An 18,964-nucleotide genomic window follows, 5' to 3' on the forward strand; every position below is an offset into this window, starting at 1 on the left:
GACGTCTCGAGCCTATATAGCTTGGTGGTTGAGCTGGCGAGGATGGTAGCCCTGAGAGGCTCGATTCGCGAGTTCTGCTCTGCGAGCGCGTGCGCCGAGCGTTAAAACCAGCTGCTACTGCTAGTAGCGCATTTGAGGCAGTACATTGATCCATATCGACGTGTAAACAGTGTAGATTGACCGTAGTAAGTGGTGTATAGTTGTAATAGCGCGAGTCATTAGCTGCTCTGAGCATCGAGTTCGAAGTTGGGGGTGGCAAATTCTAATGAATTTTGAAACCGAGAATACCGTCTTTTTCCGTTGTGTTTAATTATCTTGAGCGACAAAAATGACCCTTTCTAGTTTCGACTTACCTAGAGGTTCTAGGAACTACATAAAGAGTTATAAAATGCATGCATATCAGTTGGTAAATCTAATAAGAGTTTTACACGAACCACGTTATAAACATATTGTTGGCATGGTGTGGACAAGAAACTGAAGTTTACCTCATCAAGCGACACAGAGCTGAAAATTCGGCGTGGCTTGCAACTCCACGCTCTACGTGCGAACAGCGCTAGACGCCTCCGAGACTTCGTTTAACCTTCTAACGTCTCCCTTGCCAACGGCAAACATGGCTACACTGGCAGTCGGTACCTCGTTGAGAGAGCTTAGCAGTGCTTAGACTTCGGCAATCCTAGTAGCCATGGTGCCTCCGGCTATGATCTCTCCATACGACAGAGGTGGCGTATGAGTCCTGTAGTAATGAGTATCCGTGTCTCTCTTTGACTTTGGCGTTCATCGTTCCCTTCGAATTCTGTGACCAAGGACCGCGAACAGAAGTCCGGCGCTTCACTGCTCTCGGAGGAACATGGCTTGTCAAACGGCAAAGGAGACAAGGATCCAGGAAACAGGATGTAGACCCAGACAGTCTGGTTCGCGATATAGAATCTCGACCTTCATGACTGCATCTAATTTTTCCGAAGGGCAGCTTTTCGGTGGCAAGATCCCAAGATGGCCTGAAGGGCCAGAGAAGACACAAGCTCTGTATCTGCGCAGGTCCCAAATCCATCAATGCGATAGTCACCTGCTCTGTCAAAGCAAGTCTAGAGGACCGACTTGGGATGCGAATACATGGACGTCCAGAAATGGGTTGGTTTAGCACACCTCAAGTATCTCTCAACCGAGCTGAGCGTTGACAGGTTTGGTGCTGAACAACGGCGGCAGCGTTCATTTTGCAAAAACGTCTCAGGAGCAGATTCAGGACAACATCACAATATGAGTCTGTCGGATTGATTCGACAAGGCTTTGGCGATGGCATCGTGTCAAGGTTCATCGTAGAGCGTTCGCCGTTAAGAGATCATTACTGCCACGAGCTGTGCTTCTCGTATTGATTGCCTGTCTGTACCACGGTCATCTCCGGTCAGCTCACCTCGACAGGTCAATTTGCGAGCAAGGTCAATGATAGCAAGCCTAATGGCAGGACGTTTCTCAGCTGCTGCGCAATTGTTCTGGTTTGTGTGACATCCAATGCCTATATGAACAGGCAAACCCACCGGCCTCTTATGCAGCACCGCCCACTACCCATTGACTTGACTTCTGACAAACAGTAGTGTTCGACATGCGCTCCATCATATTTGCCATATTGGCTATCGCTCACCGCGCCAAAGCCGCCCCTCAGAACATTCCCTTCGACCTAGCATATGCTCTTCCTACGCCGTCCTACACAACGGATCTCGATGCTTCCTCTCAAATCGTAACATACGATCCTACTACCATCTACACGGCCGCCCTGCCGCACATCACTTCTACTGCTATAGACACTGCACTTGACGCGTCGCCCACCACTATCGATTCAGCTCTTGATATTGCTACGACTCAGGAGCCTAACGCAGCTGCTGCTGCTCTTGAGAAACGTGATGCGATTTGCATCTCGCAATCCTCTGGAACAGGATCTCCTTCTGCCAGCTCGCTAGCCTTTGCTTCGTCGGCATCTCAAGCTCCAGTTCCACAAGGCTATACTCAGACCTTTCAAAATCTAAATGCTTCGAACAATGCGTAGGTTTTCCCACATTTGCGGCTGGAACTGTTGCGCGTAGAAGCTCACCATAACCTAGGTACGGTTACATGGGATATTCTGTCCTGCAAAGCTACGACACGAACGCTTGTGCGGCCAAATGTAATGCCATGAATGGCTGCATCTCGGTCAACGTCTACTTTGAGAACTCTGGCATTCCTGGATGTGCCAATCCTCCTGTTGCAACTCGGGTAAAGTGTGTATTCTGGGGAGGACCGGTCAACGCTGGGAACGCCCTGAACTATGGTTCGAAGCAACTTGCGGTGGCAGGGTCCAATGGCTATGTCAACAATACCATTGCCTGGGTTCCTGGCTACGGCGCACCCACGCCACTGGGTACAGCTGCTATAAGCGCACCGCTAAACAAGTATGGTTTTGACAGCTTCATGGGAAGCGCCATCTTTGTTGGGGCCTTCAATGCCTCGCTCTGCGTAGAGGCATGCACAGAGAAGAGCAATTACGCAGTTACTCATCCTCCCACCGACGGCAGTCCTGTGCAGACTTGCCAATTCTTCAACACGTACATCCTGTACATCAACTCAACCAAGAATATTCAAGGTCAGGTTTGTGCCATGTACAGCGAATCTTGGCCAGCTTCCTCCGCCACCAATCGAGGCCAGGACTATGGAAATGATCATTTCCGTCTTGAGTACAGCTTCTCTTACAGCAACGCAACCAGCCCTGGTGCCGCTAGCTCGGATGCAGCGGTCTATCAAGCCAAGAAAGATATCCTCTGGCCTGCTAACTCAGCCGCGCCGTATTGCTCTAGCATTCTCGGCTACACGACCCCAGTGACTGTTTCAACCATCTTGACCGCTGCCACTTCGACCATTGTTACGACCTTCGTCACTGTGACTACCACCACCGCGGCGAGAGCTGCTCATAAGCGCGCTCCTGACGTCGAAGCCCGCGACGTAATCACGGTGCCAAATGTGCTGACACGATACCTACCTGCGATTGTCACCTCTGCATGCTCGCTTGCAGTTTCGCCTGTGACTGTCACAAGTACCACTCAGACAACAATGACCACCGGAACTGTGCCCACCACGACCACAACGAGCACAACTTCGACTACGACTGCTCAACCAGCTCCCATTCCTACCAATGCACAGATACAAGTTCGCAGAAGCGATGGCTCGACGCAGTATGCGTACAGTGATCTCGGCTATGGCATATACAACTATGAGCGCTCGTTTAATCTGGGGCCTCAATCACAAGCAGGCGCCTTCTACTAGTCTGGACCTCGTCAGCTCATCACAGTCACTCGTACGTATCAACCAGACTCCGGATATACTCTCTATACGGATCCGAGCAAGGCTATCTGGGGGCCTTGGGGCGGCGGTGCAGGGGCAGCCTCTTACGTCTTTGATCTACCCGCCGATATTGTTGACGCCTCAAGCTGGACTCCTCTTTCCTGCGATGTCGATGACGCAGGTCAATTCCAATGCTTCTGGAGTAACAGTGGCTCCTATGGGGATTGGTGGTTCTGCCGTGGTTATATGACGCTGGTCTCGCCTGGTTATGACCCGACAAACCTTCCTTATTGTAGCCGCGGTGAGAAGCTAGACGATGTGGCATGGATAAATGCTTAGAGGCTAAATCTTGGTGCTATGACGTGGAATACTACTCTTCTATATCCTACTAGGCTCTGCATCTCCAAGACCTCTCCTAAGCTTTTAACGTCCTCCCATTTAGAGCCAAGTATGAACACCATTCTTTTGTAACGCTTGGTAATAATATATATACTTAGGCGACTCGCTAAGGCAGCGCTTTACTAAAACCCCTATTTGCACATATTAGCTACGAAATTACTACTGTTCTAGATTGATGTGCTTCAAATATCATATAGACAACTCTTATATAGATTCCTATGGTACTGGTTCTTAGGCGGTTCGGGTGAAGGAAAATGCGTATCATAAGTTTAATTACACTAGAGTGGTAGTGTAGCTGTCTGTAATAAGGAGGCGCGAGATAAATGACTAATAATGAGAAGGTCTATAGACATAAACAGGAATCTTACGTTCTCATCACCAAGACAGACCCGTAAGCGGGGCTTACTATTGCTATCTAGACCCTTTCCACTTAGGAACGCTCTAGCATCCGGCACCTGTAGCCATGACACGACCAACCTCTTGCACGTAGTTGCATCCGTTGAAATTGACAGAGTCGGAGTACCCGGCGTCCCAAAGCATCACACCACCGAAGTTGTTATGAGTCTTGTACTCGTTCAACAGAGTGGGTAGCTCGCTAGAACGGATGTAGTACTTTGAACCACTATCGTCGTCAGTCGAGCCAAGCTTAAACGCAGGAAGACCGATAAAGAGCTTCGCGTCCTGCGAAGGAGTGCCCCGAATATAGTCGACCCAGTCATCATAATTGAATCCACCGTCAGTGTCCTTGCGGAACTCTTGATAAGCAGAGCAGTAGTCATTGTTGTAGAACTGGATAAAAATGTAGTCGAGCTGAGACTTTGTAATCGCATCGCCCATGCAGGGTTCGGGAATAGGGCACTCAGAGGCGCCAGTGACATAGTAGTGATGATCCGGATCACTAGCGAAGTGCGAACGAAGAGCAGTGACAAGCTCGTCCAGGTACTGTGAACTGCCGTTCGGGTTCTTCTCGATATCGAGGTCCCAGCCATCGACGTAGGAGTCGCCGATGGGCCGAGGCGCAGATGGGTCGACGCCATTGGGGCGGGCCCATTCGTTCCACAGAGAATAGGCGACGCCAGTGGCATCACCGTTACCACTCAATCCATAGGTTCCTTCGGCTCCGCCAATACTGAGAATAATCTTGACACCGGCATCGTGGCATGTATTGATATCATTGGCGAGTTGTCCGCAGTCGCCGTTGCCACTGTTGTCGATGTAACACTCGTTTCCAAAGTTGCCATCGGGAGTTTGACCGTTGCCGAAATTGTTCAAGAACGCAAGAACAATGATACTGATACCTTGACCAGAAGCACAATATTCACCGAGGCTTCTCTCTCTGTCGTCCTGACCCCAATAGACCACCGTTCGTGATCCAGTGCTCTGGCCACCACCGTTTTCCCGTTGTTAGGTGCGCTGGCATCGAATTGATAGGCGGCGACGACACCTCCCCAACCTCCTTCATTGGTCTTCTCAGTAGCAATCACGGTATAGTCGCTGAGGAACATGTTCGTTACCCAATGGACGTTTGTGCCGTAGAGATAGACGGCGGAGGATTCCTTGTCGACATTGATGGCATTTTGCTGGACATCGCCATTGGCAGGGATCTTATGTCCATCGTAGAACGCCCAAACACAACCACCGTATAGGACAAGTTCGAAGAATTGCTGATGTGTTCCATCCATGCCATGCGACAAGAGGTATCATCAGAGCCACAGTTACTGAAAGTAGGGTCAGAGGCGACAAGATTGTCTGCCCAAGGTGCAGGGGCAAGGACATCCTCGTTGTACCCTTGGAAGTACGGCGTTTCCGTTTGTTGCATGGCAGTGAACACATCTTCGGCTTGATAGAAATTGTACTGATACAATGTGTTATGCTCGAAGCCTGTACCGACCAACCAGGTACCTTTGGTAGCCTCGATCAGCATGCCACGAGCAACGGAGATGGTAGGACTGCCACCTGTGTCAAGATTGTGGTCGGCGGTCCAGCCCCACATGTTCTCGATGTAGGCAGAAGAGGTGCTGGTCAGATGAACCATACCCCATGCAGCCTTACAGCTGTAAGGACTGCCATTGCAATTGTCTTGGACCTTGGACCCGGCAGCACCGCCAACGCGGATGTGGGTGTTCCAAAGACCCACGTCACCAGGCTGACTACCAGCCATGTTGACCTCCAGAATCTTGCATCCCTGGAGGACATCGGCCACGCTGAACATCATATCGACGACGTGTGCCACGCCAACATCGCCTGCATTTCCGATCTGGACAGCATTCGTGGGTGAGTTGGGATTGTAGAATCTACCACCTGTTGCGCTGATTACCGAACCATAAGCGTCGCCATGGATTCTGGAGCCAGGAGGGACAAGGATGGTATCAGTGACGATATAGGTACCAGCCGGGAAGTGAATGACTTTGCAGCCGGCATACTTCTTGAGAATAGCATTGATATTGGCGGTATCATCTGTCTGGCCATCGCCATATACTGCCAAGCCTGATACAGATTTCACATTCAGTACTTGATCAACAGAGTACTCTTGGAATGTGGGCTGGGTCTTGGTGAAGAATCTGGCGTTCTGGAGGAGGACTTCGGCTCGTTGGGTCCGAACATTGCCACCTCTACCGGGGGTGGGATCGTTAGACTTGTAGGTCTGTCCAAGAACCCAGGTGTCGGCAACGCTCCCGACCACAGCAGAAGCGTTATCGTCAAGCTTGACAGTGACCTTGTTCTCGTCATCAGACATGACATTCTCTAGTATGATTGACTGATAGCCCTTGTAGCCGCTTGTGCCGAGCACAAGAGGACCAGATTTCTTGACGGTCGAATCCATGATGATCAGACTACCAGATACACCATAGGCAGAGAATCCAGTGCCTACAGTAGAAACACTTGTTCCCAGGAAGACACAATCAGTGCAGCTCACAATGTTGACGGCAGTAGTACACGACGTGAACGTCAGGCCTTTGAAAACCCACTGTTGACCATTGAGATGCATGCCCTCATAGCCGCCATTGAAGGTCAGGTCGTTGATGATAATGTTGCTGTTGTAGTCTGTTTTGCCCATTTGAACACCTCTGTGGCCACTGCTGGCGGAGTTTTTGGGCATGTTGAAAACAATGTTCTGTAGTTGGGTAGCTTGACTGACAGCCCAGTACACTAGGATGAAGTTGCTGTCTTTATCAAAGCCTGTAGAATCGATGACAACATTTTTGAGACCAATGTAGAATACCTGGGTGGCTGATCCCCAGGTACTATCACGCCCACTGATGAGTTTGGTACCAGAGAAAGTGGATGCCACCTTGAAGACAGGTGGATTGAGTGGGTCACCAACGATGACTGTTCCAGCGTATAGATCAAGGGTCGAGGAGATAAGATAAGTTCCACCAGGAACGTACACAACAGCCGGCTTCATTGTCTCGCCATACGTGTCTTTCGTTGTTCGTTCGGGAAGACCGTTTCCACCGTGGTTGATCGCGTTCCTGATCGCGTCGGTAGAGTCTGTGTTTCCCGTGTTGTCGGCGCCGAAATCAGAGATGACATTGCGCCAAACGATATACGCATCTTTATTGTTGAGGAATGAACTTTGAGCGTTGCTGTGATCAATGGCTTCGTACCAGAACTCATCCGGGTAGGACGGCACTAGAGCAGAGCAAGAGGTGCTTGCAAAGCTTACGAAGTGAGGTGCAGTAAGGTTCGAATGGATCACGGTCGAATTGATACCAGATGACCCCGAGTTGGTCGTACTGTTGTCCGATGGAGAGAGAACCTTGTCCCAAGGCTGAACGGAGGAATTCTGGGAGGAACCAGCGCCCGCTTACAGGGGAGGGGCCCAGTCCAAAGGCGGATAGAAGACAGCGTTGAATGGACGGGTCGTATCCTTAGAGCTGTTAGCACTCGACTCGAACTCGACATGAGACGAGGAGCGAGGGATAGAGATAGCTGGAGCCAGGAGAGGCAGAACAGCCACGATCGCCAGAAGGCTTCCCATGCTGAGACCTCGGAAGGTCATGACTGCTAAAGAATGACGATGGGTGAGGGAGTAATCAAGGAGTGACAAAAAATGTGTCAAACGAATGACAAGAAGAGTTGGATCAGGGACAGGAAGCTCCCGAGGGCTTGTTGGTCATGCAGGACTACCTCAACATTGTGAGCAAGACTCGTCTGTCTTATATTTCTTGCTTGTTGAAGTCCGTCGCCATCGATTGCCTTGGGAATTGCGTTGGGATCTAACCCCTTCATGGTGTATATCCCAGTTGACTGAGATCTTGAAGGATCTATCTCGTTAGCTGATCGTCGACGTCGAACCAGTCGGATTCGCAGCGAGGTGCGGGTCCTGATGACTTGGAGTCATCGTGCTCATCTGCCATGATTGAGCGTCGCCTCGATTCTGCCAATGGAAAATGCATGTGTAGTCGAGTTTGAGTTTCCGGATTGTCATAAAGGAGCTTTGAACTGCAGAGACGTTGTTCTCCATCCGAAAGAAGTCATCCGTGGCTCAGAAGGGTAATCCGAGAGTCACAGGGTACATGAGTTTAAACTCCGCAGGTTCATACCAGGGCATTATGATCGACAGGAGCACCACAGTTGCGAAAAGGAGAAAAAACTTACGAGACTTTGCTGGCAGTGGACACACCGGACGCTCAAAAAGACTATTCAGCGCGATGGATTAATAGGCTTCATGACAGGGGAAACTAAGTCAACAACCGCCGAACAAGTGATCGCCAAAGAAGCGTACGGCCCGAAGCGCCTAGTCACGGTACCAGGGTGATCTAAGAGAAATATGCAGGGTCTTTCAGGACCATGCAATTAAGCAAGCGAGTAGGTAAAACTAGCTTCATGTCGGTGTTTTCGACTGTACCGTGTCGGGAGTGCCTCGGTAGTGGTCGGTCATGAAAGAGTGGGCCGAATGGAATGAGCTATGTAAAGTTTGATCCGAAAGAACGTTCGACAGGGCGACGACCCTGCGCACACTTGCGACCACAATTCTGTACCGTCCTACAGATACTCTACGACTACCGTCCGTCGCTTACAACTCGCATTAAGTGATCCGATCATGAGCCATCTTGCTATGGTCAAGTATCATCCCAAGAGGCCCTTACCGAGCCTAAAGCGACCGATATCCCCAAGCCACTCTTGGTCGGTGAACATGCTCCGCGGGCTCAACTTCGTGCCGACGACACTTCGTTGTCTTGCTCCAATCTGCCAACATGAATCATGGGAAGTCCTTGTCCTAGCGCTTCTTTGTCGTATAATCCCAAGCGAGCCAGCCGTGATACAACTGTTTGGAGCTCTCATGCTGCTATCTTCTGTGTAGTAGATAAGTAGGTAGCAGTCAGTACCTTGCATATCAAAATTAAACTTTCCACTACGTCATTAAAGCTCCGTAGCGTCAAAAAATGAGAACGACCTTCCAGGGTTTAGCACAGGTTTCTCACACTCTCTTGCAAGGTACAACAATTGACGACAGCAGAAATGATGGTCACAATAAAGCTATTTCTACTCTTTGTTACTTCTGACATCATCGTGCAAGCACTCCAATGCCCGCAAAGCGCATACGGGCAAGCATCCGCAATGATCGCAAGCAATATTGTGCGCAATCAAGGAGCAGCTGCAAGTTCTTCCGGCACAGGACTCATCGAACTGGGAATCTTCTATCAAGCGTTACGACAGGGAGTCGCCGCAACCAACAACACGGTCGACAAGCAGCAATGAACAACATACCTACGCAACAGTGTTGCAAGTGCTATTCCGCTATCCACAAACGCCACGGCAGCTGTGGGCTTGCCGCTTGACAGATTTTCTATCGGTACTGAGATGATGTATCAATATGCAGAAACTGGCGATGAAGCTCTGGCATCCGCTATATCTGCGTCACAGGATTCGTTGGCAGCACAACCCCGAAACGACAATGGAGGACTCTGGTACTACGACAATCGCAATAACATAACTGCATACCGCAATCTGTCGTATACAGATGGCATGTACTCATACCCTTCCTTCGCCATCTTGAACAGTGCAGCAAATCGGAGTCAAAACTCGGACGTCTTCTGACCTGGAGCAGTGCAAAAGCAACTTGACATTCTGTCTGCCATCTGCGATGACGGTACGGGGCTGTGGGTGCATGGCTACGATGCGCTGGGAGAGCACGCATGGGCGAACGCAGAGACTGGTGCGAGTCCATCCGTCTGGGGCCGATCATTGGCTTGGTACACACTAGGTGTGCTCAACGCCATCGAAACTTTGCAATCACTGTCCTCCTCCTCCTCGATGACACTAGAGTCAAAGATCGTGCGCAGCGACATCAGCCTCCTCTTCATTAATCTGATAAATGCTCAACTCGTCGCTCTTGAGCGCGGGCTGCAGATCAACGGCAAATACTCTGTCTGGCAAGTGGTAGATCTCCCTGGCGCTTCCATCAATGTTTCCAAGAACTTCGTTGAGACAAGTGCGAGTCTGATGACTGCATACTCTCTACTGAGACCTGTACGCCTAGATATCATCCATAACACACAGCTTCGAGATAGAGCTCGTAAAGCAGCCGTTGGACTCTGGGAGAATGTTTTCGAGACGCAGGTAAATCGCGGCGGAAACGGTACTCTGAATCTCGGTGGGACGAGCTCGATCGCGAGTCTGAGTGGACAGAGCATCGATGCGAAAGTAGGTCACACTCTGATTACCGGTGAATGGCAAATGCTGACGAGGTTTTGGCAGTACTATTTTGATCGACCGACCGTTGACAATAGCCTGATTGGTACCAGTGCTTTTGTCCTTGCCAGCCTGGAGCTCGAGAAGCTGTGCGGGTGAAAGATGGGATTCACGACAATTAGACTCCTGAGGAAACTTTGTTTGTTTCACTGCCGTACAAGCATGAAGATCTTGGAATGATCCTCTATGCTCGATGGCTCTCGAGTCGACTATCAGCCGCCTTTGGTATATGTGCACACCAAACAGTTAGCCGCGCGTTCATGGTTGACCAATAAATGATGCATGTGCACTTGAGCACCAACACTGTATCATATGCGCATGCAGCGGAGGATTTGCTCTCGTAGCAGTGCCGCATGTATGTGTTGGCGCCTGTATGCACCTCGCCACAAGCCATCGTTATCTATTTGTATGCGCTCCCCCAAAGGCGAACAGTACTTGAGCGATGGTAGTGCGAATGAGCTTCCTAAAGCTATATAGGGGTTGCTGCCCGTTCACAGAAGACTATATCCTCGCGATCTTGTCGAGCCTTACAACTCGACTTTTGCAATATTTTGACTGGCAGCTTGTCTACGATCAACACTTCTTCGGCATTAAACTTCAGGCAACATCTTGACCTTCCCAAAAAGTACAGGCAAAGCCGTCTATTCGATACCTTGAGAGTCATTCTCTTCCTGTCGCTTGCTTAATCAATTATTCATGCATCCAGACTCTATCCACAGATATATAGGGTACAGACCGACCTATTCATTCTTCCGCGTACTCAGGAGACAGCAAGTCCGTTACGACTGCTTCAACTGCTGTCCGGGTCAATATTCCCCCAGAACCGGAAAGAAAACTGATGATGACATTCTCGGATGCCTTCAAGTCAAAGAAGAGCCAGAAAAAACTGGAGAAAGCTGAGGCGGACCGGCAGAGCGCTCAAAAGTGATCGTTCGATGTCTTCAGATTTGCAAGAACAGCATGATCAAACCGCCACTGTACGATTTGAAGTCACTTCTGGGTCAGCTCACGTAACGTTCGATCGTATTCAGCCTTGTCCCTAACTTTTTGATCAGCGAATCTCGATGCGTTAGTTGCATAATAGGGTGCGAAAACATTTTGGAACATAGCCACTCCCTCTGTATCTGCATGGGATGGCGCGAACATTGGCTGAAGGTGGTCAATCAGAAGACTGTAGGCTGTTCGGGGCCAACACAAAGCGGCGAAGTACCAGTGCGATTTCTTCTCGAATGCCGAGCTAATGATACTGCCGGCGTCAATAGAAAGTCGTGTTAGATGTCGACGACTTTGTTCTTCGTCAAGTATGGCGAGGAATTCTTTGCACGCTGTGATATATGCTTGTTCGTTCTCCATTGCCTTGTCTCCGAGAAAGTCGTCCCCTTCGTGTCCGCTAAGCCGGAATGGTAGCTGTTGCATTTCAATCGGTAGCGAGCAGCTCCACTCGAGGTCCACGATTGCAGTGATGTTATAATGATCGTCGACGAAGAGGTTCGATCCGTGGATATCTGTAAGTTGGAGTGTGAACGGTCCTTGTCGTAGTTTCCGATCGATAAATTGTGATCGGATTGCCTTGAGCACCACAACAGTCGCCATCTGGCCTTCAGCGTCAAGCTTGCAGTCGACCGCGTTCGGTTGATCCCGCAACCTCGTGTCATGACAATGCAGTAGATCGTCGATGTAGGTGTCGGTGGATGTATAGGTAGTAGTTGGAGATATCTCGCTAGCCACGCCTTCGGCTTCCAATGAAGCCAGCGCTGCAGTCAGTGGACGACCACTCAGCGTGACCTCACCCATGTGGCTGACAGTGAAAGATCCGATGCGTGGTAGTGGTATTCGCATAAGGTCAAGCAGGATGTTGGCAAGACTACGAAAGAGAGTCTGGCGATGACGCAGCTCAAAGCAAGGCGACGTCGCACTGAGCATCTTCCCTTGATGGGGCTCTATATAATCTGATATCATGTACCCGCTTTTGAGGAGCCCTGGGCTAGAAAATGGAACAAAAGGTCGCCAACTGTCTATATCGACGAAGAACCTCATCAGCACTTGTCGGCGAAGCCATTCGTACGCTTGTCGGCTCCAGGAAGCGTTTGCAAGTGGTGTGAACGAGGGGCCACCAGGAAGTCCAAATCCTCGTAATCGAGGGAAGGGTACATCTGGACAGTCCAATGATAGCCAGGCAATGGTGGCAGCCTCTCCTCGGATCTTCTCGCTGGCCATATCGGGAGAGCTAAGCAAATTGAAGCGGTACGGCAAAGGGCACCGAAACGCCACTCGATAATCATCGTTGATGGTGACAGGTATGCAAATATTGAAGGAGCCACATCTCCATTCTGTTTCCGGAGCGATCTTGCATGTATGATGTTGGTGAAGGGACAGATGGTGAGCAACCAGCTGCTTGATGACGCCCGCTTTGGCTGTGAGGTAATTGGCAAACTCGGCTCGTTGTTGTGGCCATTGCCTTTGTATGATCATGCTATGATCGTAAGCATTCAACTCTCAGTATGTCATCGCCATGATGGCAGAATTGCGATGAGTGTAAGGAAAAACAAGAGGGAAAGTGTCGGCGCTTAAGATTGTTGACGTGGCTGGATGAAGAGAGAGCACCGAGAACGCCATTTCTTGGCGCATTGATTGGCTCATCAGCAGCTGCATCGCGCTGACCGTGGAGACGGCGAGCGTATCGCTTTGAGAGCGCTTAATGCAGAAACCAACAGGGGTCGTTGTGATTCAGGAGGAAATCAAGCGCTTATGCAGGCAGCCCTTTGCGGAACCGCTTCCCAGACCGTCTTTGGACAAAAGAATATCTTTAGGACTTTCCGAAATGTCGACAACATTTACGGGGTAATTCAAGGCCAATGAATAGCCCACGCACATAACTGCAGGTCTACATACTAAGGATTGCAGCAAATGGATAGTGTTACTGGGCTCGAGATAAGCAGTTTGCAAGCCTCACACTATCCATCGGCTGTGCAAACACCTCTCAGATTGGCCGAGGAGATGACTGCTAGTTGATCACGGGGCCAGGAGACGATATGTCTGAGCAGATGGAAAGACATGTCAGTATCTCGACCTAAGTAGTCCAACATCGAACACTATGACGAGCGAGCCGTCACCAGGTTCTTGAGATGGTCAACTTTTTCATCAATGATCTAGGGCTGACTCATACGCTCCGCGAAAACATGTATAATCGTGAAAATGCTATAAAGATGACCAACAAACCCCAAAGACGCCAACGCTAAAAGCGCAATATGAACACCTCTCCAGCCATCTGGGTGGACTCAGTCACCTCAGCATCTACTTTTTCAGCGCGCCGCCAGTAGCCTTTGCAGCTGTACTTCTCGTAAACCTTCCCAGTTGACTCAGACTGCTCCTACTCTTCTGATGCCCCTGTACCTGTTGCGGCGTAGGGTTAGGCCGGGTAATGCTGGCTGCACTGCCTGGTCTGCCCAGTCCACTCAGCCTACCAGTGACCTTTTCTTTCGGCGGTGCAGAAGCTTCCTTGTTGAGGGTAGGTGACTCGAGATCGTCATCCATGTCGGGCAGGGTAAGACCGTTGGGAAGAGTGGTCAAGCGTGGGGCTCTCTGCTGTGATCGGCGAGCCTTTTCTTGTACCGATTTGAACTTCTCCAACAGATCTGACCATTTGATTCCAGGGTCTTCTCGTGACTTCAAGCGGTTTGGTCGATCAAAGGTGGAGACTGATGGTGTCGTAGGTGCACTGCAGGGAGTCAGTATCGTGATATGGATGTTGAGAATGAGAGACTGTGACTCACGTCCTTGGGGCAATATGCAAGTAGCCGATCGCACTGACACTATTCAGGCGATTCTTGAGGGCCGCAAATGCCGAGGACTGCGGTAGGAGCATCAGAAGGCCGTAGAGACACTTGTAGAGGTGAGGAAAACGCTCTGGCTCGAGGAGCTGAAGGCGGAGGTATGTGAAGACAGGAGACTCGAGCAGCTGTACCAGCTTGTCGATTTGAATCAGCATATTGACAGTCATCTCGAGCTCTGCGATGATTTGCAGCAGATTGTAGGCCTGCTCGTATGCTTGTGCAAGCAAACACAACGAAAATGTTGCTACAGCGTTGTGGCACCATGCTCTGAACAATGTGACAAAAAAGGTCTGACCGTCTCTGTTCTCAAGGTTTCGTAGTCGCTTCCTGAGATCGGCCAGCTCGGGTGCGGTGATGAGATTATTATTCAGGTTCTGCACCATGATGCTTGCAAACTCGACATCGTCGTCTTTCTCAAGACAGTCTGCCAGGGTACGGTAGATGCGTTCTGCGCTGAGGTTCAAGCACAGTTGTCGGATGATGAGGTTTCCCCTGATCTCGAGCAGCTTTCTATCTGTGCAGAAGAGCTTCAGGAGGTTTACCATGAACGACGTGAAGTACGAGTCATCACTGTTCTTGGATATCTGTGATAGTAATGTCAAGTCACGAGTGACAACGGCATCCGCTGGGTCTGAGAGGGTCTTCAGCAGGGCGGGGAATGTTCCGTCATGAATAGCCAAAGTCTTGCGCGGCGACTTGCGGTGTAGCATGATCAGCCAAGCGAGTGCGGCCACTCGAGTCTGCTCGTGCTCGTTGAGGAATTGTAACGTCAAAGAGTTGACGGCAGCTTCATAGTCGAGCTCTGTGGAGATGGCAGGTAATGGTTGTGGAGGTGGGGTAGTAGATGCGGGACGTGAGTCAGAGGCTGTCATCTCTTGCAGCACGTCTGGGCTTATGACTTTTCTCGAGCGTATTGGGATCGAGTCTCTGCGTGTTGATTCGGTGGTGGTCTTTTGTTGCTGGCCATCTTCGGGAAGCGACATGATGTGAGCCATGAGAGCCGTGTTGACTCTGTTGGCGGCCTGGCGGACCTGATCGACGTGGTGCGACAGAGCTGGCAGGACTTGTGAAAGCAGACGAGGCACGAAGGCGAGCATGTCCTCGGGGCAGATGTCGAAGAAGCCTTCGATCCAGCGAAGCGTGGTCATCTGAATTTCTTCTTCTGCCGAGTCGTTCAAGAACTGGATCAGGATATCAAGGATCTTTGCGTGTTCAATTTGCACGTCCTGGCCGGGGATCCATTCGTCTCCGGCATCGTTGTCGTCCTTTTCATCGATAGTGGAGCTGACAAAAGAAGCCGAGTCTGAGCTGGCCTTGTCGTGATTTGTTTGAGTATTCTCAAGCTGTGCATCGGCATCTTGATCGGCCATGTCCAGTCCATCCCTGCTGGATATCGAAGGCTTTCGTTGACTCTCGGCGACCATGCTTCTCTTGCTCTCAGCGATACCCTTCTTGATAGCCGAGATCTTCTTGATCTCTGCGAGGAATCGGTCGAGGCAGACCTTCGTGGTGGTATGTACATCTGTATTGGGGTCAGACAGGAAGCGCAGTAGTCCACCAAGGAAGTCGGGCAAGAAGACGACCAGCTCGAGGTCAGGGATCGAGTCGAGTAGGGTGATCCAGCTGACGAGGAAAGTGCGGGTAAAGGGGTTGATGACGAAGATGCGCTCGCGGAGGAGAGGGATGAATCTGGCGAGAGAGAAGGCGGTGGGCTGTTCGGCGAAGGGGTCCTCGTTGTTTGGATCTAGGTCGTTGTCCAAGATGGAGACGTAGGAAGCAGCAGACTCTGCGACAATGTCCTTGACCAGGCGATCGAGGAGCTCAGCGCCGTTCTTGACCGACAGCTCCGTGTCGGCAGCCAGCTTGCACAGAGCATCGAAGACGTCGTTGAAATAGATGAGAATCTCGCCCTTTGCGACTTTTGCAATGTTGTACATGCTCTCGCAGGCATAGTAGCGTACGCGGGCGTCTTGATCGGAGAAGCAGGCCAGAACCGGAGGGACTATATCACGGAGGTAGCGGGCAACGTCGATACCGAGGGCGATGGCAGCGGCAGCCAGGCCGATGAGGCCGCCATTGCGGGCGTGGGGCTGGTGGACAGCGTAGGCGTAGTCGTGGCAGAGCTGGTGGACGATCTTTTCGATGCGAACGTGGTCGTTGGCGGCCAGAGAGTCGCGGATGATGGCTTCGAGTTCCAGGGCGCCTCCTTTGCGACGGTCATACAGCTTGTCGGCCAGCGCTTTCTGGACCGAGACGTCCATGGTCTGCGGAGGAGCTGGAGGCTTCGGCGGGTCGCTCAGGATGCTATGTCGTGGAGCTGCGCGAGTGTGGCATGGCGGGTCATGAGGGCTTCACAGGATGCGCGACATGGCTTCCTTGTTGTAAAAGCACTTTGGTCCAACGTCCAGAGCAACGACTTGTCGGTGTTGGACCAAGTGGACCAGGTCAGGGCAGTCGCGGCTTGTGGTCACCGACGGCGCCCGAGCGTCCCCCGTCTCCGCGTCTCGCGCCCGAGTCATGAACTTTCGTTATCAGTGCGCGCTCGAGTCATGGGCGATAAGCGTGCAAGCTGCTGCATCGCCGTGTGACTCTTTTCCCCTCGCTGCCGCCGTCTGTTGTTTCGACCCAAGCTCAACTTAACGTCACTTGTTTCCACACACCATTTGACGCGCAATCATGGCCGACAAATCCACCATTTACATCGACGAGGAAAAGGGCATCGATGCCGAGTCGGCCACCGGCTCCGAGCAGGCCCCCTTCAAGTCTGTCCAATTCGCTTTCCTCCAACATGCCGACAATGCTACATACCAAGTTCGCAAGAGTCAAGAGGACCCCGAATGGAAGCCCGCCGCAAAGGCTGCCCTGAAGAAGGCCGCCAACTACGCCGACGCCCAGAAGAAGAAGGCCGGAAAGGAGAAGGAGCTGGCCATCCGTCTGCAAAAGGAAGAGGAGGATCGTCAGAAGGTGCTCGAAGAGGCCAAGAAGATTGAGATCAAGGAAGACGCCTCGCTGCCCGAGGCCAAGAAGATGAAGCTCGACAACAAGATGGTCCAGCTGCGAGGCAACGGCGTCGAAAAGGGCTCGCGCGTCCGCGTCTTCGGCCGTGTCCACCGCTACCGCCAGCAGAAGGGCCTGGTCTTCATCACCCTGCGCGATGGTTACGGCTTCATGCAGTGCATCCTCCAGGGCGACCTCGCAAAGTCCTACGACGCCATCACCCTGCAGCGCGAGAGCAGCATGGAGATTGTCGGTGAACTCGCCCAGGTCCCCGAAGGTGCCCACGCTCCCGACAACCGCGAGCTGCACGCCGACTACTTCAAGGTCCTCTTCAAGGCTCCTGGCGGTGACGAGGCCATCACCAACAAGGTCCAGGCCAAGGGTGACGCCCAGACTCTGCTCGACCTCCGCCATCTCACTCTGCGTGGTGAGGTCGCTTCCAACGTCATGTTTGTCCGCGACGCCGTCGAGTTCGCCTTCCACCAGGTCTACCGCGAGGTCTGCTGCCGCAAGGTCTCTCCTCCCGCCCTCGTGCAAACCCAAGTCGAAGGCGGCGCCACCCTCTTCAAGTTCGACTACTACGGCGAACCCGCTTTCCTCACCCAATCCTCCCAGCTCTACCTCGAGACCGTCCTGCCCTCCATGGGCGATGTCTACTGTATCGAAAAGTCCTTCCGCGCCGAAAAGTCCCTCACTCGCCGCCACTTGTCCGAGTACACACACGTCGAAGCCGAGCTCGACTTCATCACCTTCGACGACCTGCTCGTCCACCTGGAAGAAGTCATGTGCCGCGTCATCGAAATCACCCTCAGCGACCCCAAAATCGCCGCCATCATCAAGGAACTCAACCCCGACTTCCAAATGCCCCAACGCCCCTTTATGCGCATGAAGTACAGCGAAGCCATCGACTGGCTCGTCCAACACAACATCCCCAACGAAGAAGGCGAAGCTCACAAGTTCGGCGACGACATTGCTGAGGCTGCAGAGCGCAGAATGACCGATATCATCAACAAGCCCATCTTCCTCACCCACTTCCCCGTCGAGATCAAGGCCTTCTACATGCAAAAGGACAAGGATGACCGTCGTGTTACCGAGTCTGTGGATTGCTTGATGCCCGGTGTCGGTGAGATTGTCGGTGGTTCCATGAGAATGGACGATTACGACGAGTTGATGGCTGCCTACGAGCGCGAGGGCATCGATCCCAAGCCTTATTACTGGTACATTGATCAACGCAGGTATGTTGGGATTCTCCTCTTTTTCCCTCCGTCTCTTTGTTTTTCTGATTGCTAATCCTATACAGATACGGATCCTCTCCCCACGGTGGCTACGGTCTCGGTCTCGAACGCTTCCTCGCCTGGTTGTGCAAACAGCACACTGTCCGCGACACTTGTCTCTACCCTCGTTACATGGGCCGCTGCACTCCTTAGTTTCAGCACTGGTCTTTGCGTGCAAAAAGCGTCAGCCGATCCCCAGTCTGTCGTTGGAGTCAGATAGCAAAAAGCGAAGCAAAAAGAATCTTCAATCTCATGTCCCTTATGTTTTCCTTCCGCCTTGTCTTCTGGAGTAGTCTGTGATTATGTTCATCAATCTTGTTCCTCGGTGAACTTGTTTTTCACGAAAGTCTGTACTTGATCTCGTTGGTTGTGATTGCACCTGACGATTATTACAATAGGACACGAAGCAAGATGAAACCTTGGTGTGAAAAGTAATTGTACAAGATGCATATCCAC

The 18,964-nt window shown here is 51.5% G+C and overlaps 6 protein-coding genes across 6 annotated transcripts; 3 read left to right on the plus strand and 3 right to left on the minus strand.

Annotated features, from left to right (window-relative positions):
* Positions 1-1,954: 1,954 nt before the first annotated feature.
* On the plus strand, positions 1,955-2,745 carry M436DRAFT_33222 (uncharacterized protein; the record flags this gene model as incomplete). The annotated part of the gene is made up of 2 exons (XM_013573415.1): positions 1,955-2,034; positions 2,094-2,745. Coding segments are annotated over 2 exons (732 nt in total), but the record flags the coding sequence as incomplete, so codon positions are not given.
* A 1,401-nt stretch (positions 2,746-4,146) lies between these two features.
* M436DRAFT_80126 (uncharacterized protein) lies at positions 4,147-7,708 on the minus strand (the record flags this gene model as incomplete). The annotated part of the gene is made up of 4 exons (XM_013573825.1): positions 4,147-4,996; positions 5,068-5,285; positions 5,345-7,442; positions 7,518-7,708. The coding sequence occupies 4 exons, from the start codon at positions 7,706-7,708 to the stop codon at positions 4,147-4,149; spliced, it is 3,357 nt and encodes a 1,118-aa protein (XP_013429279.1).
* A 1,466-nt stretch (positions 7,709-9,174) lies between these two features.
* Positions 9,175-10,503, plus strand: M436DRAFT_71182 (Six-hairpin glycosidase; the record flags this gene model as incomplete). Its single annotated transcript, XM_013573753.1, has 4 exons — positions 9,175-9,359; positions 9,432-9,727; positions 9,761-10,356; positions 10,411-10,503. 4 exons carry the CDS (start codon positions 9,175-9,177, stop codon positions 10,501-10,503), a joined length of 1,170 nt encoding a protein of 389 aa, XP_013429207.1.
* Positions 10,504-11,394: 891 nt separating this feature from the next.
* M436DRAFT_62113 (uncharacterized protein) lies at positions 11,395-12,876 on the minus strand (the record flags this gene model as incomplete). The annotated part of the gene is made up of 1 exon (XM_013573669.1): positions 11,395-12,876. One exon carries the CDS (start codon positions 12,874-12,876, stop codon positions 11,395-11,397), a length of 1,482 nt encoding a protein of 493 aa, XP_013429123.1.
* An 822-nt stretch (positions 12,877-13,698) lies between these two features.
* M436DRAFT_42090 (ARM repeat-containing protein) lies at positions 13,699-16,498 on the minus strand (the record flags this gene model as incomplete). The annotated part of the gene is made up of 2 exons (XM_013573424.1): positions 13,699-14,122; positions 14,178-16,498. 2 exons carry the CDS (start codon positions 16,496-16,498, stop codon positions 13,699-13,701), a joined length of 2,745 nt encoding a protein of 914 aa, XP_013428878.1.
* A 415-nt stretch (positions 16,499-16,913) lies between these two features.
* Positions 16,914-18,661, plus strand: M436DRAFT_42330 (asparaginyl-tRNA synthetase; the record flags this gene model as incomplete). Its single annotated transcript, XM_013573477.1, has 2 exons — positions 16,914-18,469; positions 18,535-18,661. The coding sequence occupies 2 exons, from the start codon at positions 16,914-16,916 to the stop codon at positions 18,659-18,661; spliced, it is 1,683 nt and encodes a 560-aa protein (XP_013428931.1).
* Between the last annotated feature and the right edge of the window lie 303 nt (positions 18,662-18,964).

The sequence above is a fragment of the Aureobasidium namibiae genome, assembly GCF_000721765.1.
Source record: "Aureobasidium namibiae CBS 147.97 unplaced genomic scaffold scaffold_5, whole genome shotgun sequence".
In the NCBI taxonomy this organism is placed as follows: domain Eukaryota; kingdom Fungi; phylum Ascomycota; class Dothideomycetes; order Dothideales; family Saccotheciaceae; genus Aureobasidium; species Aureobasidium namibiae.